Consider the following 26,915-nt stretch of genomic DNA (forward strand, 5'->3'; position numbering starts at 1 on the left):
AATTATAAGAAGGATAACACTCAATGAACAAGAAAAAGCAGCTAGAAAACTACCCACTCAAACAGTAACAGGGTTACGTGACCAGACTTCTTTCCATCCCTAGCCAGCACCCTCTCCCACACAACTCAGACTTCAGGGAATACGTAATAAAATGCTGACTTCACAAGATCCAGGTTGCAGCCGTATTTGTCTAGAGAGGCAAAAGCAATCAGGATTCGTGGCAGAGGTGCTCTCTTTTATTAGATCAACTAGATTTTTGCAAACAAGCTTGTAATTAAAGAATTTTTTTTGCAAACATCTGGTTGATCTAACACAGCGGTTCTGAACCTTTTTCAGTCAACGTACACTTTGGTCTCAGAGTGAGACTTCACGTACCTCCTTTCAACGGGAAATTAATTTTTTAGGCCCTTCAATCTGCATTAGACAATGTATGAAATATCTTGCATACCCCCTGATGAGGCTTCATGTACCCCCAGTTCAAAACCGCTGATCTAATGCAAGAGATCACCTCTACCACGAGTCCTGATTGACGTCATGAGAAGATCTTTTACATTTGGGATCAGTCCTACAGAAGGGTGACAAGCAAATAGAGATGTGGGTTTTCCGGAAATTCTGAACTGGAAAAATTTCCAGTGCCCTAAATAGAGCATGATGTGATTTAGCATGTTTATTTGACTTATATTTAATATACAAAACTGAAAAAGTACCTGCATGTTAATTTTATGTCCCAATAGCCACAAGTATTTGAACTGAAATATTTGATTAGGAAAAAAATTAAATACAGCACACTTAATGTGGTTTAAATGTTATAGTCAAACAAATCCAAAGCTATATGTGGAAAGAAATTATTTTTATGGGAATACCTGTAAAAATGTAATGACAATACACAATAGCAATATACTTCCCTTACATTGCTTGTTTAAACTTAAGAAAAAAAATGAAGGCACTGAAAACTGTTGACACACTCATTTTAGCACCCCCAAAGAACTGTGCTTTGACCTGCACAGCCAATGAAGTGAATTCAGAACTTGATTTTTGGTTTGGATTATTATAGGAGTGTATTTACCGTCCTGTTTACAAATTAATAAAACATACCTGTACTCTCTCACACACTTCCTAGGGATGATCACCAGAAAAGCATTCATTACAACTTTAAAACTGCCAAGCTTGCCTAACATTGTATATTGTTCATCCAATGTTAACCCATTCCTCATTACTAATGAATTTTATGAAACAATGCATTTTTAGAAATGGAAAATTTCCCAAGGGAAAAAAAAATTTAAAAAAATCAAGCGCTGGAAAATTTTCCGTCCCACATCTCCGCAAGCCAAAAAAATATTTGCGCAGCCCGGGTTTCAAATCCGAATGGCAACACGCATGCATTTTTTCCTGCCTGCGGGGACCTTAGGCAACACTTCGCAAAGGATCCAGGGGAAGACCTCTGGCTACAAGCGGATCCTCTGCCTGCAGGACGACAGGCAGCTGGCCCCGCGAAGAGATACCTGTGTCAAGAACCAGATCTAAACGGCGCCCAGAGCAGAAACCTGCCCTGGAGGCGAACAGGGTGAGGACTACTCTGCTTTCCCTTCTTTTTTTTTCAAACTAGAAAGCGCCCTGCCTTTGCTCTTTGCTTACCGGCTCTTCCCCCGCCCCAGCCTCCCCCTCCCCTGGCGCATGCACAGCTCTGATTCTGAGGACCCCTCACCTTCCGAGGTATGTTCCTGTCCAAGTCCGGGAACTTCAGCACCCTGAGCGCCTTGCCCAGCCCCAGCACGAGCACGGTGGCCAGCATCTGCAAGCCAAGCAGAGGCAGTCACGACGCCAGCCCCCGGCCGCCCGCCGCCCGCCCCCGCGCCGCTCCTCACCTGGCCTAGCCCGACACACAGCGACGAGGGGAACCTGCAGCGGGACAGGAGACACGAGAGGCCCGTCAGGCGCGCCCGCCCCGCGCCGCGCCGCGCCCCGGGCCTGCCCCGCGCTCACCCGTAGCTCGTGAGGACGCTCTTGTTGAGCACCACGATGAGGAAGGAGCTGAGCCCGTAAAACGCGGCCGCCAGCAGCTTGAGGCAGACGCCGAGGCTCGGGGCCGCCATGCCCGGCTCCGCATCTCCGCGCGCGGCGGCCGCGGCTGCTGCTCCGGCGGCGGCGGCGGCTCTGGGCCCGGCGGCCTGACGTGTGCGCGGCGCGGCGGACATGGCTGCGGGGCGGCGCCGGGGGCGGCTCCGGGCGGAGCCTGGGCTGCGAGCCCGCTGCTCCCGGCCGCTGCCCCGCGCGGGGCGGCGCTGCTCGGCCGGCGCGTCCCTGGGGACAGCCTGGCTTTCCGCCCTGGGGCTGAGGGCCAGCGCAACGCGGGGGCTGGGGCCTGCAGGTCGGATGGCAAGGAGGTGTTTGTCGGACTCGCGGATTTGGGACCGCGTTTTCCATTAAAAAAACAAAACAAAGCAAACTCCCCCATGCCTGAAGACAGGCGTTTGCACCCGGGGGCTTGCCAAGAGCAGTTTTCCCAGCTGCCTTAGCTGGTCTGATGAAAGGTCTCACACTGACCCAAAGAGCCTTGTCTGCGCAAAGGTGATTCGCTTTCCTAGCGAAAGCCGTGGCTTTGAGCCTGGCTGTGTCCAACTCGCGGTGCTGGCTTTTTGAGCCTTTTGGCTTTGGACTAATCTATAAGTACTATATCCTGGCAGGGGAGGCACCATGATCAATCAGGTGGTTACCTGGCAGGGGAAGTAGCGTGACCACGCTGCATTCCGCTCATGTGGGGCTTTTGGCCCGCTGATATGTCCTCTACAGGAGGTTTATATTGAGCAGATTCTTTTTGGTATTGGGTGGTGGAACCGGAGCGTGCTCCATCCACTCCATGCATTGACCTGGTATTGCAGTGTTTCCAGGACTGGTGCAAAAAAAAAAGAAAAAAAAAAAAAAAAAAAGGCTTTTTGATTTTCCGAGGGTGTGACAGCTGTACGGCAGACAAAAGGTCCAGGCCAAATGTTAAGGTAGGGTATATAAAGCCCCCTGTGCTGTGCCCGTGCCTTAACCGGAGGCAGGTGCCCCCCACACTGCAATTCCTGGCTTAAGTGGACACATCTCGTGAGACACGCTTCATGGGTTCACGCAGCCTCACTGCTCCAACAGGGGTGCTGATGGGGACACAGCAAAAAAGAGAAGAGGGGAAGGAAACCTGCTACCTTTCAAGCTGCTTCTGCAGGCAGAAGGGTGATTTTTGCCTGTTGTTTTATTGAATTAGGAGCCAGTTGGATATTATAGCAGGTAGGTCATCTAAAAATCAGACAGAGGCATTGTGAGGATCCTGGAGAAATCCTCCTTAACAAATGCTTATTTGCAGAGGCAGTGACAAAGAAGGATCTGACATTGGGGTCTAATGCAGGGTGGGCAGTTATTTGGGCCCAAGGACCACTTAGGGAGTCTTGGAGGCCAGGTCAGCACCCCTTTCCTCTTGCCCTGCAACAGCTCACCAAAACTCCCTCAGTGGCTCTGGCCCTGTGCTGTCACTGCCTGACGATCTCGGGGTCTCCAAGGACCTGCGGGCGGGGCGTGCGGCTAGGTGGGTGGGATGGGGCCATGGGCAGGTGAGGAGTGCCTTCCAAGAGCAGGATGTTGGGGTAGTGGGGTGTGATTGCAGGGTGGTGCCAGTGCAGGGCTGGGGTCCAGGGCAGAACCACTATCTACTCCTGGCATGCCCTTTCCTGCGGGACCAGCGCCTGTTGCAGGGACATGCAGGCAGCAGATCCTGGCTCTGCCCCTGGGCCTCAGCCCCGCACTGACACCTCCCCGCGATCCTGCCTCGCAATCCCAGCCCTGGCCCCACCTGCCTGTTCTGCTTCCAGACGCTGCTCCCCGCTCGCCCACAGCCCCGTCCCGTCCACCGGGCCAATGCGCCCTGTCCATGTGAGTCCCAAGCTGGTCTTCAGGGAGACCCCACCCACCCACAATGTCGAGCACTCCCAGCGGTGGGTGTAGGACAGATGGGCTGGGGTGCCCAGGCAGTGGGGCTGGGGCTGGCAGCAGCAAGCAGCAGCTGGGGCTGCCAGGAAACAGACATGCCACCACTACGTACCCAGGGGTAACGGGACCAGCTGCATGCATCGCGGCTCAGACTGCCCCCCACACTTGGACCAGTTGGGGCCAAGCGACCCACTGCAGACCAGCTGACCAGATCCAGCCCATGGCCTGTATTTTGCCCACCCCTGGTCTAATAAATGTCCCCAAATGCCCATTCCTGTTTACAGAATAGCTAACATCAGGGTCAGTATGAGGTCTGGTTTCATAACTGGAAACCACAGAATGCAGTAAATGTAGCTAGAGAAATGAACTAACTGTTCATTCTGCTATCTCTGAGGTTGGCATTTAAGTTCTTGACTTTGACTTCTGATTCAGATGTCCTTTTTGGGACAAGTCATTTCCAGGCCAAGAATCTCTGTTCCCTGAAAGATTTGGACTGACTGCTGCTACTAGTGTAGCTCTGCTGGTGGCAATAGAGTTGTTTCTGCTTTATGCTGCTGGAAGAGAAGGGAGAATCAGGTCCTAGCTGTCTAACAAAATGGAAAATTGCATTTAGAGCAGAATTTCTGAACTCATGGGTTGCCACCCAAAAATGGATTGCAGGAATATTTTAAAGGGTCGCAAGCAAGTGCCAGAAAAATGCACAAAAGTAGTCTCCCCCTTGCAGCCTGGCAATGTTCCAGCCTGCAAGGGGCTGCTTGGGCTGTGGCCAGCACACAGCCAGGCAGGGTCGTAGGAGCAGCCCCAGCAGCTGGATGCATGTAAGTGTATATTGAGTGGAGGTTGGAGGGCCAGGGCTTGGGGACTGTTGTGGGGTGGGGTGGCGGTGTGTGTAAGCATGTGTATGTGGAGGGGATTGGTGTGGTGGGGTGGTGCCTACTGACAGTGGGGGAAGGTGGCTGGACACTGAGGCTCCAGCAAGGCAGGTGGGGCGGGGGGAAGGCATCTGTCCCTTCAACAGGGGAAGGGCCAAGGGGGAGCTACGTGACCAGGCTGGCAACACCAGGAATGGTACCTGTACTCGCAGGTGTGGGGTGACCAAGAGACACTGCTCAGCAGTGTTGTCAGCAGTGGGAGCATGGCTGTGGCAAGCAGTGAGCTCCCGCAGGTGGCCACAGTGCTGTCTGCAGCAGAGGGGGGTGGGGACCACCCGCAGGTGCCGCCAGCAGCAATCGGGGACTGCCTGCAGATGCAGCCAGTGCTGTTGGCAGTGGGGGGGAGTGGGATAGTGACAGGTGACCACCCGCAGGTGCCACCAGCAGTAGCAGCAGCACCTTTTTGCAGGGGGTGCACCACCAACCTCAGGGGGTGCATGTGCACCTGTGGGTACCCCCTACGCATCACCAATGTTGGGGGCCCCCTTTGCCAGGGCTGTGGAGGGGGCCAGGAGGCTGCAAGTTGAGAGTGAGGGGGACCAGCATGGCCTGGGAGGGCAGCAGACTGTGTGGTGGGCACCAGTAGGGCTAGGGGCATGTGGGTCAGGATAAGCCATCAATCTTGGTAAATGGGTCCCAGCATGAAAAAGGTTGAGAACAACTGATTTAGAGGACAGTCACTTTCACTGGCTGCAGAGGGAATGTGCTGGGGGGCGGGGGGGGTGCATTATTGGTAAGTTAAACCCCAAAGAGGAAGGATCTCCCACTCCTTTAGATTTTGTACTCTGCACTTTTGATTGATAGACTGTAGGGTTCATGGATACGTTCGTGCCAAGTGAATGTAGCTGAGCTCAGTGCAGGGCATTTTGCAACAGTCCCAAGACACAATCCTCATCCTAACCTGGCCATGGAAGCACACAAGAGCCCCGCCCTATCAGAGTAGGGGGCAGCACCACACTTTTGGATTTAGCTGGAAACAAGATTTATGTGCCCCACTCCTATAAGCCAAGGTAGAGGTAGCCCTTGTGTCACAGGTTTGGAACGCACATGTATTGGAAACAGTGGCTGCATCTACACGAGACACTGACAGCGCAGTTATTACTGAGCAGTCATTTAGTACTTGTATAAACAATAAATAAATGTATAAGCAAGTACTAAATGACTGTACAGTAACCTGAGGACTGTGCAGTAGTGCTGACAAACACTTTTTTCATGCCAGAGTAGCGCTGCATCACAGTTATTGCCAAGCAATGCTACTGCACAGTAGTATTGGGCTACTGCACGGTCAGGGTCTTCTGTAGACGTGGCCAGTGAATGCTTAATTTAAAAAAATCAAATTGACTTCAGTCAAATCCCTCAGTGCTTTCATATATAGGAGACAGAAAGCAAATAATTACAAATACAGTATTTACACATACAAGCACAGGGACACAAGTCAGAAAACAAATTAGGTGTTCGGCTGTAGCTTCCTGTACTCTAGCAAACCACAGAATCATACCTACCATACCTTCATACCATCACCTACAGCATCATTTAGGCACATAATTGAATTGTGGAGCTGTTACATATACGTTGAAAAAGTTATGAAGTACAACTGCTTATCTAATTAGATGTTTAAACTACCAGGTCTGAGTACAGTAGGTTTATTATGCAAATAATGGTCTAACAACTGTCTTCTAAATAACAGGATCAGATCTTAACCTCTTGTATTCATTTCAGTTCGAAACAGCCCCTATATAGAAACATCCCCCCCTCTTTTTATACCCTCAGACAGTAACATAGATTTAATATTAGCTGACAAGTGATGCCATGTGCTCAGTTGCCTAGGCATAGTGTCTTCAATGCATTTTGGCTAGGAACCCAGCTAAGCCAATATTGTAACAGAGGGTGAAGCTAATTCCACTACATGCAATTTTGTTAGTGTTAGAAACAAGGTCCGCTATACTATAAACTATATCATGGATGTGACTCAGTATAATCAATGTGAGATGCATCATTTTGGATGTTTTGTTTTTTAAACATCTAAACTCAAAATGTCCTCAGTGTAAATCAAAGTTATTCTTAATGTTTTGAAATACCCACAACCTAAGCCATTCCAATTGTAAAAAGATATAAACTCCTTAATTATTTACCACTTCAGAAAGAGAGCTTTAATGCCTCTTGTGTGTGACCTGTGAAACCACTGAATAAAGACTCCATATCAATTAATCATTGAGAGATGCATATACCTTTAACGTCACCATATAATTCATTGTGATAGGAAATCTCTTTTGGTTATACAAGTTCTTGTACAGGATATCAGCTGTTCTGAGAAAATTTAACATTTAGATTGAGAGTTGTGTTCAATTGGAAGTGAATTCCACATCATTTGTGGGAGCCCATTGTTACAAGCATTATTCGCTAATCAGAGACTGATATCCTTTAGCATATCAGTAATGTCACCTGCAAATTCAGCCTCAACTACATCTATCTTAGATTCTTAGGTATCACATTGGGCGGTGGGTATACTGATAACTGGATAGCTAGTGAAAAGAGCAGGTAGTGACAGTGGGCATTCAGGTAGTTCTATTTTTCTCTGGGGGTTAGTGTCCTCATTTGGTTCTTTCTGCAAACCTTTTGATGTCAACAATCTGCTGGTGTGCGAAACTCCTGAAGAATCATCACAATCCTTTTTACCTTTCAAGCAATGCTGCTGCTTATTTAGCTTTGTATCAGCTGGTGTTTCTTCCTTGAAGGATGATGCTGGCTGGGAACATTCTCCCAAGATTCCTTCTTTGTTCTGACTTGGCAGCGGTTCTTCCATAAAATAAGACCTGGACTGAATAACATGTTTGTTTTCCAAACCATCACATTGCATTGAGATGTTGTGAGCTGACTGAGATGTGACATCTGCACATGGAAGTATTTCAATGGGTTTTGCTATGGATATATAGTTCAGTTGTGATGACCGGGCTAACCTACCTTTCTTCTGAGTGTGTGAAATGGTACTTAGTGGCTTTCCATAAAACCAGCACAATTTAGAGACTGCTACTGGAATCTCTTGTGTAGGAAAACTTTCATAGAATACGGCTAATTTTGGATTCACTCCGTGTACAAGAAGGTCATTGCCATCACATTCAGCCTTTGTTGTTGAAATGTTCCTCTCTTTTGATGTCAATTTACTGACTGGCACTTCAGCATAAAGAAAGCTCTGAACTATTTTCTCCACAAAAGTTTTTTCTTTCTGTGACTCTACTGATATTTTGGTTTTTCCATCTGAAGATAAAATATGAACGCTGACTTTCTTTTTTGCAGACGATGTTCTGTTTAGCTTTTTATTTTTCTTTACAGTTACATTTTGAAGACCTTCTTCTTTTTCTCCATTTAAGGCAAGGGCGTAATCATAGTTGTTCTGTAATACTGGGTTGAAGTTGGTACATACTTCACTATTTTCATTTTCTAAGTCATACGAGACTTTACCTCTACAGACACATGGCCACCTATTCAAAATAAACTTTTGCATATATCTCTCTTCAGAATAAGTTATGGGGAATGTTTCACTCACTTTCTGTAGGAAAAAAAAATTGAACTTCAGTGTTTTCTTCTGCTACTAATACCCTTTCTATGACATTTGCATTAAGTTGTTCACAAAAATGGCAGAGGCAGAGACCTAGCCAGTAACATCACATACATATCTAAACATCCACATCATACATTGCAGTGCCATATAATAAAGTGTGCTTATTATATATCTTTGATACTTGTTTCCACACTTCACAGACAGTGGGTATTGTTTATATTACAGAAGACCATAGGAAAAAAGATACACAGAGGATTCATTGGAAGAAAATTCCCCCACAGCTCTTTACAGTCCTTACACAGATCAGAACAAAATAACTCAAGCAGAAAATACCACAGGAAGTGGAATCAGTCATAAGGCCAGGGAAAGGGTTCATTCAGGACATGCCTTAAACAAGCTAAGTTATTCTTCAGGGTTAAAAAACCTAGGGAGATCTTAGGGCCCAATTGCCATTTTACTTTGTTATAATAGTGACAATGAAGTTTTAACCCTTAAGCACCATGAACATGTGTGTGTGTATTCATCCTTCCTACTCTTCATTAACAGGCTAGAACCATGTGAATATTCATCTCCAACTCCTAACCTCATCTTCAGGGCAAAGAAGTGCCCTGATCCCTATATTCTGTCAAACAAGTCCCAACCCTTGTCCAGTACTAGAATATATTCTCTTACTAACCTTATGCAGTTTACACCACTTCCTTCCACATAGTCACTGGCTGTAAGTCAGATCTTCCCTATCTGCAGACCCTAGTGTTATCTGCCTTCTGCCTCATCCTGCTCATTTGCAAACTAAGCAGGACCTGGCAGTAGACCAGGTCAGGTGTGCTAGAATGAGGCCAAGTTGGCACTGACTTGTCCCAAGAGTGCTACTTTAACCTGTCTTCCAGGAATCAGAAAGGCACTCATTGTCTCATCTCCTGCAGAGTTTCTTAATTGAAACCCTAGGAAACTGGCCAGCACCCAAGACTTTAAATTTCCTAGGGTTGTCTCCTGGCAAAACTCCATTTACTTCACTGGGACAAGGATTGCAGCTCTGCTGAATGTTACGTTGTATTCATGCTATTCCCAGTGCAGACAGTAAAACAGTTCACAGAGTGTAATCCACTATTGTGGCAATCTGACCTGTTCCGAGTAGATTATTCTCTTAATAGCAATATGCAATAATATAGGTCCTGTAATAAACTTTGTGAAACAAACAGAGCATTATTACCACTGGACTGGGAAATTTTGCCTTTGATGATCCAGCATGGATTATTTTGGCACCAGGCTTTTCCATTTCATCCTCAATGCTCAAGGAAATTAGGTTTTTCTTTTCTTCTGAATTATATTTTTTGGACTGCAAGTTACTCTTCACACTTCCTTGATTAAAAGCACTTTCCTTCAGAAGAGCTTCATTTCTCAAAATAAAGAAAGCAAACATCCCATATTTAAACCAGAGATGACTCAGATAGCTATTTGTCACCAGAGACATGGTAAGGCAGCAGTGTTTAAGAAGCATGTGCTAAATTGGGTCACTTAGCTTATCTGAGGTGTTGCTCATATTGCCCAGAGTCAACCTACAATGAAGAGAAAGCAGTGGACTTTGTGGAAATTTAGGGCTAGATTTTCAAAAATGCCCAGCAGCTGTATGGCTAAGTACAGACTGTCAAAAAGCCCAAGGCTGAATCCACTGAATCTTTGCAGGTTAATTTAAACTGCGTAGATTGAACTGAGAAGCAAATGAACAGACATTCACTTTTGATTCCAGAAACACAGGCACATGCCTGCAGTGGCTCAGGCTAGAAGCCGGGGGCGTTAAAGCAGCCCTCCCTTCCCTTTGGCAGTGGCTGGAAGGCTGGAGGGAAGCTAGGAAAGAAACCTTTCAGGCTTCTCCACCCCCTCCCTGCTCAAGCTGTGGGGGTGGGAGGCATGTCCAGGCCCCAGCAGACCACTGAGTATGATTGGGGAGTGGGGTTTAAGCCCCCATCCTGGCCTGCACAGACCCCAGCCAGGGTGTGCCTGGAGGGGAAGGGGGAAGCAGCCCCTGCTAGGCTTTTTCCCTGCTTCCCACTGGAGGGGCGTGGGGAGGTATGGCCAGACCCTGGCCTGGGCCAGTATGCTGAGACAGAAGGGAGGAATGGGGTGTTTAACGCCCCCCGCAACCAGCACAGGACCCCAGCCAGGGTTTGCTTGGCAGGGGCACAGCAGCCCCTGCCTGGCTTTTCCCTGCTCACCACTCCAGCACGGGGAAGGCATGGCCAAATACCAGCCCCAGGATGACATGCTGAGGCAGAGGGGAGGGAGAGAAGTTTAAACTCCCTATCCTGCCTGCACAGGACCCCAGCCAGGGGCTGCCTGGCAGGGGTGCAGCAGCCCCTGGCTGGGGTCCCATGCGGTCAGGAGAGAGGGTTTAAACTCCATTCCCTCCCCTCAGCTTCAGCGTGCCAGCCCAGGGATGGCATCTGGCCATGCCCCCTGCCACTTGAGCAGCAAGCAGGGAAAGCTTGGCAGGGGCTGTTCTGCCCCCACTAGGCACACCCCAGCTGAGGTCCCATCCTCTGCTTCATTCTGCCAGCCTGGCTCAGGATCTGGCCACTGCCACCTGCACTCCAGTGGCAAGTGGGGGAAAAGCCTGTAAGGAGCTGCTCTGTCCTTGCCAGGCAAACCATGGCTGAGGTCCAGAACAGGGTTTCCTACCCGCACCCCCACCCCGTCGCAGCCAGGCAGAGCAGTGATAGTGCTCTGGTTAGAGCCTACCCTGCTCTGCTGGATCTGCAGCACAGTAACCTGGAAATGCTGCAAAGCATCCTGGGATGCTAGAGGACTGCAAGGTAACTTGAACCAGGGAGGGATCTGGGACAGAAGTTCCATAAGTTGATTTCACCTAAGTCAGTTAAGTCTGATACTACATTCAATCAGATTCGCCTTACACCAGTTTTAGCCAGTTTGAAAGCGGTTTAAGTGCACTGAGCTTCTGTTCTGATACAGGTTTAAACCAGTTTCTGATCACTTAAACTGGTTTATGTATAACTTCCATCCCTAGCCTATTTGACATGTGGTGGGCTCGCAGCTTTCGCCCGGCTTGGAAAAGGACACTTTGGACTGGTGGAACATTTTTACCAGTCAGGTAACAGCTTGCCCTGCCCCTGCTCTGTGGAGGGGAGCGGGGGCGAGGAGCCCCTGGACCTGATTGAAGACTGTGCTTTGCAGGTCTGGCAGACTTCAGGGGCAGGGCCTCCGGTGTAAATAAAAGCCCAACATGCTCAGCACACTGGGCAGAGACAGGAGGGATGTTGGAGAGGGAAGAGCCTCCACCAGGATCCCTTCTTCGCCCCAGCAGTGTGCAAACTGGCACAGCTTCTGGGAGCCGCGTTGAGGCATCTCGAGCCTGCATCCTCAGCAGAGGGCTGGATGGAGCAGTGTGCAGACTGGCACATGGAGAGCTGGCCTTGGGAGCAACCTGAGGCTGCTCAGGTTAGCCCTGTCATAAACCAGATAATTGGAGCCCTGCAGTGTGGCCTGGCTAAAGAGCTAAAAGAGCCCGGGAGCCTAGAGAGCTTGGAAAAGGGGAGGCCGAAGCGTAAGGCTAAGTAAATCCAGCCAGCAGCGGTTAGGTTTCCCCCCACGAAAGCTGGAAGAACCCTCGGTGCCCAAAGCAGGGCACAGGGCCAGGAGGGGGTCTCAAAGTGACGCAGGCAACGCTGGTGGGGCCTCTGATTGAGCGAAGGGCTCCGAGGCCCGGTTGACAGCAGGTGAATCATTGTCATTCCTCTTTGATTAGCAGATGACTACCCACCTCTCCAGTGCACAGAGCAAAGTCAGTTCATCCTTTTAGTGCAGCCAAATCTGCAGTAGGATATAACACAACTTGGCCATTCAGAGAAACACTACAAAAGGGCTCAGTGGGAGAGAACAATTTTAATCCATTGGAAATTGGAAGGGTATTTGAAAGTAGATAACATGTAATTTCTGGTTGGAAACTGAGCAGCCCCTAGGGTTAATGATTTTGTCCTTGCAAAAACTTACACCAGATCTCTCCCTGGTGGAAGATATAACCAGAATGACCTTTCAGCTTTATAGTAAAATAGTATTTTCAGCACAGTAAAATAAGAAAGTACCTAAAAGAAGTACTTTCAGTTGCCTGCTCCTGGAGCACTGATTTAATACTGACACAGAAGGGAGGGAACTACCTACTGAATTGCCCAGAGCACTTTACGCTTCACAAATCTACACAATCCAGGAGGTTCTCCACTCCAAATACTCTACACCTCCACTCTGTCCGGGACTAACCTTGTTTTTTTGTGCCATTTAACTACTGAATGAGGTCATAATTAGAAAGGAAGAGTCAGAAAGGAACTCCAGAATTATTGGGAGCTGCCATGCAGTATGTCATTTATAAGATAATTTCACTTAAATTTGCAATACTGTTTACACTACAACAGTACTTACCCTGCCTTCTGATCATCTGATGACAAAAGCCCATTGACACAGACACAGATGTTATTGTCTCTTTCTAGCTGTTGAGCAACAGTTTTGCCAGATTCACCATAAATGCTGTATTGTCCTAACTTGTCTTCTGAAAGGCAAGTGAGTTTTCATACATGATATGTAAATATGGACATATAGGAGATAAAAGTTACTTCTGGGAAGATAATATTAGACACCAAGCACTGTGAAACATCTTTCACCAAATTACATCAGTGGTTTAAACTGAATGATTCTAGCCTACAACTTTGTATAAAAGATGATTTATTAGAATACAATTCAGCCACAGGGACTCCTTCAGAGCAAGAAACCCAAAATAGTGATAGAAGTGTGGCAGGACAGCTAGAATCTCATATCAGGATACACTGAATCGGTCAGGCTTGTCGCTTGCTTCTAACTGACGGGACGCTCTGTTGTGAATTATAGTGCACTGCACTCTTGTCTCATTGAACACTGAATTATTAACAGCATCCTTAAAGCCACACTTCAGCCGGTTGTACACTGGTGCACAAAAGCATAAAGAAACTGAAGAGCTTGGCTTCCAATTCAGTTTCTGCAAAGGGAATCACAAGTACAGGACAAGGGAGACTCAGGCAAAGAGCAATAGTAAGGGCTAGATAGAGAAGTACAAACATCCTGCCTATAGGTGGTGCTGAGGCCTTGCCACCAAGGATCTACAAGGCACTGTGTCCCCCTGGGGTATTATGGCTTCATGCCAAACTACCCCAGGGGGAGACAGTGTATTTAGTAAGCATGCAAATGTAACTAAGAGAAAAATCTGAGGACAGTGCAGCTGCATAGATGTAAGTGAAGGTGATATTCACCCCTCAAAACATTTATTGCTAGAGTTAATGCCCCAAGTCATTTCATTTGTTGGTCAGATCTTAGGCTGAGTTGACAAGTCAAGCAGTTAAAAAATATCTTTTACTTGTAAATAGAGCAAAAATTGATATGGAATCACTGAGACACCAGAGAAACATCCCCATGTGGAGGGGTGCGTGGTTGCCATTGCATACACCCCTGCACATGGGCTTGGTGCAGAGCAAATTGTCCCAGGGTGGGTAGGGGAGGCCAACGCCTGTGCTGGTCCTAGCAGCCTCACCTGGGGTCCTGGGGCCTCCTGGGGCAGCAGCAGCAGAAATCTGGTGCCTCAGAGCCTGGCCAGTGGTCAGAGCATGGCTCTAGCTGGCCAGTTTGGGTGGTGTATGATGCTGCCACATGCAGCACACTACTTTTTTCAATGGCATTTTTTGTTGACACTGGGATTTCCTAGTGTCAAAAAACGCCACTGCACTGCTAATTAGTAGCACGGCAAATGGGTTCACATGCAGTTTGCAGCAACTCAAAAGGGGAAGCAGCCCCTGGTAGGCTTTTCTCTTGCTTCCCACCGGAGAGGGTGGGGAGGCATGGCCAGGCCCCAGCCTGGGTCAGTATGCTGAGACAGAGGGGAGGAGAGGGGTGTTTAAACCCCCTCCCCTTTCCAACACGGGACCCAGCCAGGGTTTGCTTGGCAGGGGCACAGCAGCCCCTGCCTGGCTTACCCATGCTCACCACTCCAGCAGCGGGAAGGCATGGCCAGATACCAGCCCCAGGACGACATGCTGAGACAGAGGGGAGGGGGGGTAGTTTAAACCCCCTCTCCTGCCTGCATAGGGCTGTCTGGCAGGGGTGCAGCAACACCTGGCTGGGGTCCCATGCGGTCAGGAGAGAGGGTTTAACCCCCCTCCCTCCCCTCAGCTTCAGTGTGCCAGCCTGGGGATGGTATCTGGCCATTCCCCCTGCCCCCTCTGCTCGGGTTTGAAGCCCCACAAACCACACATGTGGTTGTGGGGTTGCACCCCGTGGCTGCATCCAGACGAGAGCAGCCATGCAGTATGTGGTGCCACAGACACGTCTTCTGTGCCACATACCATACATTTAGGTGTTCATGCTGTAAGGTAGCAGTGCGGCAGGCTTTTTTGACCCTGGGATCTCACCCACACAAAAAAAGTGGAGCAGTGCACATGGGTGCAGTGCATGCCACCACCCAAAACTGGAGCCTGGCCAGCTGGAGGCCCAAGAGGCCCCCAGGACCTCAGGTAAAGCTGCTGGGGCTAACCCAGTTCTGGCTCCTGCCTACCCTACCGCACCCAGGGTAACCTGCCATGCACCAGAGGGCACGGGGCACAGGCATCCCCAGGGACAAGCAGCAGTGGCACAAGGTGTGCCACTACTGCTTGTCCCCAGGGAAACAGATGTCCATGCTCATGTGGACGTGGTCCGTAAGTACATATTTTACAATGGAACCTTCATAAGGGAATTTAATCTCAGAATTAATGTAAGCAATTGAACAAATCAGTAGTAGCAGTTATATAATCAAAGGAAAACGTAAGTAAGAATAGACGATATGCAAAGGAAACCTATAAACATTTGTACATTTACTCTACCATTGTGTTGTTCTACCTATCTGTTGCAAAGAAAAACTTTTATTCTGTCTCTTTAAAGCATCATAACACTACTGACAGGCCTTAGTGTATTTTCCTAAACCATAGCTACCAAAGGAGTTCCAGTTCTTACCTGTTGCAGCTGGTACAAGTATCTCCTCATTCTGACTAGTGGCACTCCTAGAAGAGCACCAGTGAGAAGTGTCTTTGTGATCAAGGGCAGATGCTAAATGGGCTTGATTTTCTTGCTGACAGAGGACTTCTAGCTTCTGAACCCTTTCAACCTGTCAGAAAATACAGGAAATACTGGAAACTGATGTATTTGCTGTGACCCACCAGTACTAAAAGTACTAAAAATATAACGTTAACACAGGAATCTTTTTAAATACTGTCATGGTAAACAGTGTGTCAGAAATGTTGTGTGTGCTTTGCCTTTAGCAAAAGCTAAAAAGTCAGTAAAGAAAACAAGTGTAGCATCTGTGTTAAAATGAAAGAACTCAGGCACTTGAGTTGTAAATAGGAGCACAGTTAATGCCCTTCCAGATTGTCATCCAAGTAGTAATACCATGCTCATGACATTAGAATATGACTCACCGATGTAAAATGAAAAACAAGTATGCACAAGACGCAGATTTAGCTATATATTTTTATAGACTCCATATATTTAGAAACAAATGTAAATAAACACTGCAGACATCTCAAATCTATCCCCACATACTGCTTTTTTTACTGAAACATAAAACAGTGATAGATGTCTAAATCAGCAATTTACAATAGATATTATATGGTTACCACTGTTACTGCCTATTTAAATAAGATGTGGTAGTTTAGACACCTTCAGTGCCCCATATTGTAATTGTTATCAAAAGGCTATCATAGTTTTTATAAATACATGTTGATGCATATCTGAGGTTAGAATTTGGCCGTTACCCTGAATGGAAATCTTGACTTTACCTAGAGCTCTGAAACCAGGCACTGGTGATTATGGCTCAGTAGAGAAGGGGAAAAAAAATCTGTAATTAACCCTAAGAGGTTGTAATTATTTCTAGCAACAAAACAAAGCTAATTGTTTATAGTAAGACTATTTCTCAGTGTAGAGTAGGAGGCTGGTTTTCTGCTTTGTTCTGCTGGTATGGCTGTCTGCTTTTCACTTGTGCTGTAAATGTTTCTTCTTGCATCTGAGAAGTAGCTATTCCAGGAGTGCCTTTATCAGGAGCCCTGTAGCCACATGTTCACATTTATTTGTGGCAAGCTCTAACCACCAAAGTAAATTTAAGGAGGGACCATTTTCCTGAGTTACAATTGCAAGTTAAGGCACATGCTTCAAGCTTAACTGAAAAAAGAGTCCCATTTGGTAGTAATTTATTTTTCTGTTTACTTGAAAAGCAGTTAAGTTTATCATGGTAAATTACACACCAGATATTTTACTATTGTAAAAGGGACATAGTGCCATACACTAAAAGCTACTCAGATACCTCAAAATCTAGAACTGCTGTACCATATTTTAGGCAGAGAAAAGAATTAACAAACATTTTGGATGTGCCCATAGACACCGTGCCTGCTTTCCATGGGTATCCATAGTACAACGAGAAAAGAAATTTGCATGAAAAGAGAGACCACCTCCTTTTATATCCTCCTGAAACATTATGTGAGCGAAACCTAGTGGAAGCTGGTATATGATTAAAATCACATGCAAGTTTGGCTAGAGGTAGGACAGCTATGAAGTGAATTAGCTTCAGTTTTGGGTTAGGCTGAGAACAGGACCTACCTCTGTCTTCCATTTTGGTCTTCTGTGACCTTTCGCTCTAAAACTAACAGGTTTTACTTTCTGGCTTAGCTTTAAAGTAATAAAACCTTCCTTTAAAGTGTGTAGGTCCTCTATGGAAAAGAATACAAAACAAAGTAGGAATAATTTGAAAGAGTATATAAACAGAAGTGTGTTTTAGATTAATCTATTACAATAGAGATTAACCATTAAACTGTGCATTAACAGTAAGCAAGAGCCTGTACCAAGAACAGTGACTGCATGAAATGGTTCATTGCCTTGCATGTCTAAGCAGTGATTTAACGTGTTTACACTGGAGCACTGTTCTTCAGAGAACTGCTCTGGCCCATGCACACACAGCACTCCCTTCATCTGTGGTTGTACAAGTCTGTTCTGAGGCTCCTGGAAAACACCTATCTTATAATGCCCAGCACTGTCTCTGGGAGCAGAGGGTCTTGGGAGATTTCCTAACACAAGCACTGTATTGTGAGATATATTAGGGTGACCAGCTGAGCCAATGCAGCTGGAATATTTGTGGTTTCCTAGTTGCAACATACTGGTTCAACCGTAACAGAGCTGAAGATTTTCCCTTGAGCATAAAATCTTCATTTGTACAATACTTTGGATGGCTAGTAGGTGCAGATGCAAGGGATTATACAGACATTGCATGCACAAGGCATGCAGACAAGCAGTTTCTCACAAGCAGTTTTCGGTTTACCTTAATCATTGAAAAAAAGTGCATTTTGATATCAAGAGCTAAAGCATCCCTTTTTGTAATTAGCATATTGCTTAGCATTAATAGTGCTAACATTATGCTTAATAAAATTAGACAGCAAGACTTCACCGACAGTGTTTTATTAAGATTGTAAATAAACTAAACAGCTTCTAGGACAGACTTGAGACATTGCACAGTGTTTTATAAAGAAGTACCTTGCTGATAGCAGGCTTTGGCTTGCAGGTTGTCTGAAGCACTAAATGGCCGGATAGCCGATTTGCCAATATGGTTCTTCCTAATCATCAGTCTGGGCGATTCAGACCTGCAAGTGCTAAACATATCAAAGCTCTGTATCTGATACAAAATTCAGAATCAACAACTGATCAGAAATGTCAGATGGCTGCCTATATCTTAATGCTGTAGGTGCTCATTAAGGGGTGGGTCCTGGAAAATGCTGACCATTTAAACTTGGACTGAAGGTAACAGGGGCTCAGTACTTCTCAATAACGGGTCCTAGTCTCCCAGAATTGCTCCTAGAAATATCTGGCTGACAGGTTGACACAGCCTTGCTGTGGAGTTTCCCCCTAAAATGTGCATTCTCCAGATGGAGTACCTGCTCAGAAATGAGCCCGTAATCTGGAGGAGCCTTTCCATTAAATGGACATCTGTGAAAGGGACTTACAATTGAGACAAAAGTAATTTTTTTCCTTAAAAAATTTCTGTGGCAGTAACAGTGTTTCAGGGGCACATGACACCACCAAGCTCTGGCATGTTCAGTTTGAAAATAGTACACATGATGTATCTCTGCCAAGTTACAGGAGTAGGTCCCTGTTTCTGTATGATTTCCCCACCCGCCACCACATCTTTTCATATTGTCATAAAGTCATAAATCCCTAGATCTCTGATCACTTAGAAATCTCACACTTACATGGAAAAGAACCTGATTTTTTCAAGGCTTCCTTTTGGGGTTAAAAAAATACGTATATGTTCTGCAGCCCGTTTTCAGGTAATATAAGTAGGGACCTACTTAATTTGCGGTTTCCTGGATTGTGCCGGCACCACAAAATCTGGGATTGTCACAACGTCCGTGAAATCAACAAAAAAAAACTTAATAAAAATAAATGCTGGTGGTCTTTGCTGCCAGGAGGGGAAGGTGCCAGCTGGGGGGACAGCACGAAGGTCAGCAGACAAGATGGTGGCTACCCCCCCATTGCTCCTCCCTTTGCCAGGGCCTCTCCACCAGTCAGTGCCAAGGGGCAGGGCTGCACGAAAGGTAGCCAGCAGTCAAGATGGGGGCTGCCCCTTTGTCCCTCCTCCATCCTGGGGCCTCTCCACCTATCAGTGCCAAGGGGCAGGGCCTGTGCCAATCAGAGCCAAGGGGTGGAGCTGCTGTGAAATCACCAGGGAATTAGAGCTTTAGACCATGATCAACCTGTGAAAACTGGTAAGTGTGCCCAAGATTTAGGTAGATCCCTAAATATAAGTTACTGTTTGCATTGTGTTTTATAGCGATGGATCATTTCACTACACAGGACACGCAACATAAAAAATCCCCTGATTGCAAGGTTTTTCTTAACAATATCTATAGTTATATCCATTTTAACTATATGGTTGGTGTAAATTATGCAAACAAGATAATTTTAAGGATTTAGCTTAATTGCATGGAGAATATACTGAGTGTAAGATCAGTTATAAATAGTACATTTACCATATCTAAAGTACCTTTAAGCCAAGCTAAAACTAAAACATAAAACTTTCCGGTTCAGCTTCACCTTGTTTTCAGATGAGTGAAGATCTGTTCATCTTCTGCAAGCTGCAGGGAAGGTTTGGGCTCAGAAATACCTGATCTTCTAGCACTGGGTAATTCATAATCCTCCTTAAATTCAAATGTCAATGGGGTTGACACATATGGCTTTAACTGTAATTTCCCAAGCTCTCGACACTGCAACAGATCAGAAGTACATGGAGCCTTAATTGAGCAAGAGGGCAGTCAGCTTGTTTCTATTATGTGAAGCAATGTTAAGGCTGCGAATCATAATCTCTCTTCCTGCATATGAACTTACAACCAGCATCAGTCAGAAATCGTTAGAACTTGTATTTGCTAGTGTATATTTTATAATTTTTTATTTGAAGATGCGCACAAGAAGCAAACCGCCAGAGGAAAAAAGTGTTGTTTCTACATACGCACTTACTGAAAGTGGAAGCATTCTTCAAATGGTCTTTTTAGCTTGACCACACTGCAACACAGTTCCTATGAAGTCCTAGACAAACATGACTGTTGTATGTGTTACCTCAGCATTTGCCACCAAAGGTTTTCCAAAGAATTTGTTTTTCAAGGCCTCTGGCAACCCAGGACTTTCACCGTCTAAAGATGGACAATCTAGCGAGAGGTGTAGTGGGGAGGCTTTCTGCAAGATGTGACAATTGGTGGTAAACATGTTTATTGGTGCTCTGTGTTAAGCAGCTCCATTGACTTTTATTTTTGATTTTTTCTCAAGTGCCAGGTGACCTCCTCGCTTCACTGGCTGGAGCAGTCCCCAAAACAATAGGATAAAAAATGAGTCTCTCTTTCCCCCTCCTCTTCATCCCTCTGCTGTAGCTATTTATTACATGGTGCCAGTCGCCGTCCTGTCTAGGCACAGACATGACACGAGAGAGGAATATATCTTTCAAAGCTGACAAAAGGCACATTTATCCCAAATTCAGTACTGATTCACACTATACTCACTTCAATTCTGGCATACTTGGCCAAGCTCTCACGTGAACATTGCTCCAGAGCATCTAGTTTTGCAAAGAGTCTCTGTGTCATTTTTCTTTAGGTGAATTCCTGAAAACAAAACAAAGCAGAAGAGCTATTTCAGAGAAAAAGAAGATGATAACGTAAGAGCAGGACAACACCACTGTGTGGAGCACCGGCCACACTGAGGCAGCACAGCGGAGAACGGTCCATGGATGACACCTCCCCTCTATCGGTCATGTTATCCCGGGGAGAAGGCAGGAGACATTTCAACTCAGTAAATCTCCTCCTCATTCCATATAAACAGATGAGGAGCAAGGATGCAGGTTTTGATCCCTCCTGCATCTCATGGGATCAACTATAATTTCAGGGTACACACAGACCCCCGTGACTTATACAGCTACCCTTCTTGTATCACCTCCCACTGTCCTGATGCTAACTGCCTCCCATAGCAACCGCAAAAACATTTCAGCGGGATCTAACATTAGCTCCTGAAGGAATTCCTGCTGCAAAACCTACAGGGGCAAATGTCACGGAGGAAAATAGACTAGTTTGATGAGTTACAAATGCTGAGGTCAGGGACATTAAAGGTGAAAAAGAGAGCGGACAGGGAATGATTCCCCTCTTTAAAACTTTGTGATATATAAAGAGGTAGAAAAAATGTTTTGCCCTGACCTTCAGGGTATTCATTACCTGTTTTCTACTGCATTCTCAGAAACTTTGGGAATATAGTTTTGCCTCTGCCAGTCTCTTGGAAGGAAAAGGGAGCTCAAGGAAACAAAGCTGTCTTAACTTTTCATTTAAAGGTGGGTATCTTGAATCTTTCACAGAGAGACCATTTCTCCCTACTGTTTCTCAGGTGTTTCTGTTAATTCTGTTACAAATCAAATGGAATCAGGACTTTTAACAGCCTAAGCCTCTCAACTGCCCAGTTTTCACTTTATTGGTCTGCCCAGATCATAACGCTGCTAATTCTCCAGTAGTCTGTAGTGTCTCCCAAGAAAAACAGGGTAGACATGACTTGAAGTTGAAGCGTAAATGTACAAGCAGAGCATCAACTACCCAGTCATTACTTCAGAAACCAGCAAAACAAACAAACAAACAAAACAAAAAAACCCCAAAAGGTCCTGGACAATATTTACCTCTTTGCAAGTTGCATAGGAGTACAGTATGAGCCATACTGGATCCAATCCAGAGGCTGTTTAGTCTGGTTTCCAGCTTCTGAGAATATCTCATCCTAGGTAGTCAGTGCCCTTAGCTCATTGTGCTCTGCTGTATGTGGACAGGACGGGGTGAGATGCAGATGGGGCTGGTAGGGGTTTCTTCTTGGGTGATGATCAAGCTTTGTTTCAGATCACAGACTCCTTAGAGATGGAGGAACACTTCCCCCAAAGCCAGTGCTACTTTGCTAGCACATGCTGGCTCCTGCATAAATGTCTGGCTCAGCTGGCAGAAAAGAAGAGGGAAGAGGCTCACAATAACCTGGCTGACAATGCAGACTGGAAGCCACTGCAGATCGGTTGATGGTTGGTTTTCCACAGGCCTCCTGTGTAAAACTGTTAATGAGGGTCCTCTGAAGGCTGCACCGCTGCCCTCACCCGGTCATTACGTAATTGCCAGGGACTAACACTACATGCGATAGCGATGGAGCCCACATTCAGCAAGGGGCAAAGGGGAAGAGCATGATAACAAGCTCCACAGGGCCAAGGCTGAGGAAGGGAGGAGTGAACAAAGGAGTAAGCAGAGTAAGCAGGGGAGGCTCCTTGGCTTCTAGCAGAATTCATAGGACACCTGCATGGCAGTAATAACGTTTAGCAGTTCCAGAATAGTTTACATGCTTGAAGCACCTTTTCCCAGTGCTAGAGTGATCATTAGAGACATACAAAAAACTACAACTCTTGGTTCCAAAATGATACTTTTTATTAGACCAACTGGGAAATTGCAAGAAAATTGTCCTTTTCTGCAAGCTTTCGGGATCAAAGTCCCTTCGTCAGGCTCTGGGAAAAGTATAGATGGTACAAGATGGTAAAAAGTCCCCATAGGTAGGAAATAAACTTCATTTTTGTACAAAAGGAGCTGAAGATGGAAAGCTGTCCCTCTGGGTCCATGAGAGTGATCATTAGCATTCTTATCTTACAGATGGGGAAACCAAGGGAGGCTGGATAACTTGCCCCAGACCACACAAAACAGCACTGGCAGAGCTGGGACTATAGCACAGACACACACTCGCTAACTTGGCTGATTCGCAGCACAGTAAAAGCTGGTGGCCTGATTCCAGAAGGGCTGAGCATCCCCTGTTGACTACACATTAGGTATATTTACACTGCAGCTGTTGTAGTGACTGCAACCTGTGTGCACCGCCCCCCCCCAAGCTTGGTGTCTGCTTGCAGTGTAGTCACGATAACCCATTGCTCAACACAGACTAATCTCCCAAAAACTTACCCAGTTTCTTGGGTGTTTTGCAGCTATGCTGTGTACACAATTCCCTGCTCCCTGTATCTGAGGTAGCTAGTTCAAAGCCAGATCAGGTGCTTCAACACAAGGTGCAGTCCAAGCAGGGACTGAATCAAGACATCCCTTAGGACCTGTAGATGGTCAAGATCTCTGGAAATCAGGCCTGTGTCTCTGCTGCATTCAAACACATAGCAGTCCAGCTTGTAGCAGCAAATGGCGCAGAGAATCCTTGTTGTCTCCCTCCTAATACAAAAGAAATCTGCTATACATCAGTTGGTTGAGAACATATTCACCATCATATAAGTTTGAAGACAATGAGAGCAGGAGCTTTTTTCCTTCTTGCAATCTGAGAAACGAATCTCTCCTTTAATCAAAGCATAAGCCCAGACCTCACAAGCTGTATCCCATTCATTCCCTGGCAGCCCGTTCTTGGGTGCTTTCCTCAACTGGGGCTTGTGACAGACACCAGGAAATAGTTTTTGTCCCTGACCAGCAGCAATTGCTGAAGTTACATCTTGTGTCATTCAAATAGTTCCTGCCCTTTAGACAGAGAAAACATGTACCATACACATTCAAGCCCCATGGAAACCTTTGTGTTTCCAACTCACTGCAACTTAGAAAAAGCAGTCTCTAGTAAACATACATCTACACCTCTTCCACACAATGGGATAAGAGACTTTACTGCTATACTAAAATAACAGGTAGACAGTGTAGTGCAAGGAAAGTGGTGTGACACATATATACTCAAAGGGACAGCACAGTTTAATAATGCATCTGTCTGAGAACATTTTTACTCGCTGTTATTGAAGTCCTACCTTAGATGATAAGACCTAAAAGAGGTTAAAGAAAATGCAATGACTGTTCAGTCTTTTCCATTTATTTTGCGCACTTTTTAACCCATATAATTGACTCATCTGTATAATCTTGCTCATGTGGGACAGAGTAAAACCTATTTTATATTGGAGACTGTGATTGTGTGACTGCAGTGACTGGTGGGTAAAACAGGGGGCAAGTGCAGTACCTGAAATTACTGACTGTAGTAAAAACTGACTGTAGTAAAAAACTGACTGGATATGCTTTTAACAGCATTCACAGCCAGGAGACATAAGGAAATTACATATACAACCTTAGAGATGATTTATTCCAGTACAATGAGCCCAGGTGTTCACAAAAAGCACCTCCCAGCTGAGAGTGGGTGTTGGTTGGCAAAGGCTATTGCTGAGCTGGTGCTGAACATGATTCATGCATCTGTGAGTGGAAACAAAGACAAACCCCCTCCAGCACCATTTTACTGCACTGCTGCTGAGTATGGTTTGTGCTTGCACTCAGCATCTGCCCAGCCATGCCTGCTGGCAGCGCTCAGTCAGCCACAGGTCCTTTCTGCCAGGTAGGCTTAGCATGACAGTAGCCCTGCATGCTTGCAATCCTCTCCAGCAGGTAGGGAGCAGTTGCATGGATCGCACCTGGCAGCTTCCATCCCAGAAACTCCATACACATTGCCCCACAGACGCGGGTTTTGCGCCACAGGGTACCAGTTAGTTTACAGCTGGGAAGCTGGGTTCTTCCCCTCCCTTACTTCCTCAGTTTCTTCCTCGCTTGAGATAACCCACAACTGCTTCTTCCTTCCCCTTGTTTCCCCAATTCTCAGCTTTTACTCGCTGTTTCCCCAGCAGCTCCATTATCCCTTCCTTAGTATCTTGAGTCCATCTGACAAAAGCCCTTCCTACTAACACCAGTGCTGCTGGTTGTTCACCAAGTCTTGCTTCCCCGATCATGGCACCCCCATCCACCTCCTCTCAAGGTCCTCTCCTGCAATGGCACTTACCAAGAGGCCTGACACAGTCTCCTAACCCCTCTGCAAAGCAGCTCGGCTTTTCCCAGGTTTGGACAGTTTGTGGTGGGGGTGGCTGGGACTCAGTCTCCTGGCTTCTCTACTTCTTTCCCCTGTGGCAGGACCCAGTAGTTTTTCTGCCCAGTTCTTTTGTTACAGGGTTGCTCAGCAATGGCTTCCCCTGCCTACCAGCTTTGTTTTTTGTCCTGTGTGTTGGTTCCTGTCCTGGCTTCCTGTTCCCAAGCACAATCTGTTGAACCAGGGGGTCCTCCCAGGGTATGTACAAAACCACACCCAGCCAGGAGAACGGTTTATGCTGCTTCCAGGACCTGATTCTGCTCTCGTGTATGCTGGTAAAAATCTGGAGGGACTCACTGGCCCTTCAAGAATGTCATGTGAATAAGGGGAATAAAAATGCGTCCTGTTATTTCTGTTGCCACTCAGTGACAAAGTGACAGGGCATAGGAGAAGGAAGGTTACAGGCTGATCTGTAGGTGGGGCTTGAACTATGATAAAGGAATATATTTAAAAATGAGGACAGTCTTGAGCTAAGTTTAAATATCTCTCCAGCTACACTGTTTTCTGAGGGCCTATTTCCCCAACAAATGTGGGGAAGCTTTCAGGTTTCTTGGTGTGGTTACATTTGGGGGAGTAGAAGGACTGGACCAGCTGACCACACTTGGTTGGCCAGTGTGCTCATAGCTACCCCTGCCAGAACTATCCTTAAAGCCATGAAAAAGGATTGAAAACCAGCTTAGAAGAAACTGCATTTAGGAAAGCTCCTTCACATTACGTGGCTCTCAGCCTTCAGCATAACAGACAAGCAGACACAAGTTACGTACTTTCCACGGTGCAATTGGAAGAGAGGAATAAAGGCAGCTCCTGATTGCAGCTCAGAGAGCAGCTCCTGAATAGCCCCTCTTGCAATCTTTATATCCAACAAATCTTTGCACTGGGTTAGTGCAGAAGGTCAATCAGTAAATAAAAATAATAATGTAATGTTTTTAAAAGTACACTGAAATGGTGAAATACAATGAAAGGCAAACAAACGAACTCACACTTGCCTTGTCACAGTGTTGTTAGGTACTGTAGCACCTAGTCCACAGCCACCTAGGACTTAATAGATGTCACAGTGCTGGTTTTTGTGACATCCTTCTGACATAAGAAACGTTGCTCTAGAATTAAAACAGAACAGCTGTTATTTGTGAACATAGGTAAGTACAGTCAGAAAGCCTGAACTGAATCAATTCAATCATCGAGTTTAATCTAAAATGTATAGATTGAACCAATAAGCAAATGAACGGATATTCACGTTTGATTCTGGAAATGCAGCCACATGCCTGCAGTGACCTAGGCTAGAAGCCGGGGGAGGGGGGAGAGTGTCCTAGAGCACACCACCCTGCTTGGCTGGAGCAGACAGCTTGGCCCAAGGCTAGCCTGCCTACCCTGCAAAGGGAGGGGACATTGTGGGGGAGGTGCAAAGCATCCTGGGATGCTGGTGGACTGAAAGCTAACTTCAATCTGGAGGAAATCTGGGACAGCAATTCAATAAGCTGATTTAACCTAAATCAATTAAGTCTGATACTGCATCCATTCATTAAGTTTTATCTTAAACCAGTTTTATCCCTTTTGAAAGCAGTTTATGTGAACTGAACTTCTGTTGTGTTACAGATTTGAACTGGTTTCCAGTCACATATACCACTTTATGTGTAATTTCTGCCCCAGCCAGTAAGACCTGGACATCCGAACAGTTCTGATTCCAGCCAGAAGAGGGCAGCAACAACCATAGCCAAGCTAGCTGATTGCACACTGTCACATTCAAAAATCCCTGCTAACAGTTACTAAGGATGCAAAGTCAAAGAGTTCAAAAGTTAGGGTATGTCTGTGCTGCCTTAATTCAAGCCCCTCTTGAATATACATTTTAGTAAAGCCTTTAATTAAATGATTACATACTATTTTTCCCCAGCTGTCCCTTGTCACATTTAATGCGAAAAGGAACTTGCATCTATCCACTGCTAATATTTTTTCCACAATGAAAACTGAAAATACATTTTTATTACAAAAATTATGAT

General features: G+C 46.1%; 2 protein-coding genes and 1 long non-coding RNA gene across 3 annotated transcripts in view; 1 reads left to right on the forward strand and 2 right to left on the reverse strand.

Annotated features, from left to right (window-relative positions):
- SLC35D1 (solute carrier family 35 member D1) overlaps positions 1–2,226 on the reverse strand; it is a 28,383-nt gene extending 26,157 nt beyond the window's left edge. The window contains exons 1-3 of the mRNA XM_090047324.1: positions 1,984–2,226; positions 1,866–1,899; positions 1,706–1,792 (exon numbers count right to left, since the gene is read on the reverse strand). Of these exons, the coding sequence (XP_089903450.1) occupies positions 1,706–1,792; positions 1,866–1,899; positions 1,984–2,195 (333 nt within the window). The 5' untranslated portion in view covers positions 2,196–2,226. The remainder of the gene's footprint in view (positions 1–1,705; positions 1,793–1,865; positions 1,900–1,983) is intronic.
- LOC149863562 (uncharacterized) lies at positions 1–26,915 on the forward strand. Its single transcript, XR_016442335.1, has 3 exons — positions 1–1,564; positions 21,274–21,364; positions 26,515–26,915. It is a non-coding gene; the product is annotated as an uncharacterized LOC149863562 (long non-coding RNA).
- On the reverse strand, positions 5,654–23,206 carry C5H1orf141 (chromosome 5 C1orf141 homolog). The gene is made up of 9 exons (XM_090047325.1): positions 23,001–23,206; positions 20,550–20,648; positions 19,594–19,763; positions 18,037–18,152; positions 17,110–17,219; positions 15,475–15,625; positions 12,883–13,009; positions 9,665–9,851; positions 5,654–8,442 (listed from the first exon to the last, which is right to left on the reverse strand). The coding sequence occupies exons 2-9, from the start codon at positions 20,628–20,630 to the stop codon at positions 7,375–7,377; spliced, it is 2,010 nt and encodes a 669-aa protein (XP_089903451.1). The 5' UTR covers positions 20,631–20,648; positions 23,001–23,206; the 3' UTR covers positions 5,654–7,374.

This window comes from Crocodylus siamensis, chromosome 5, assembly GCF_052110815.1.
Source record: "Crocodylus siamensis isolate JL-2025a chromosome 5, ASM5211081v1, whole genome shotgun sequence".
Lineage (NCBI taxonomy): Eukaryota > Metazoa > Chordata > Crocodylia > Crocodylidae > Crocodylus > Crocodylus siamensis.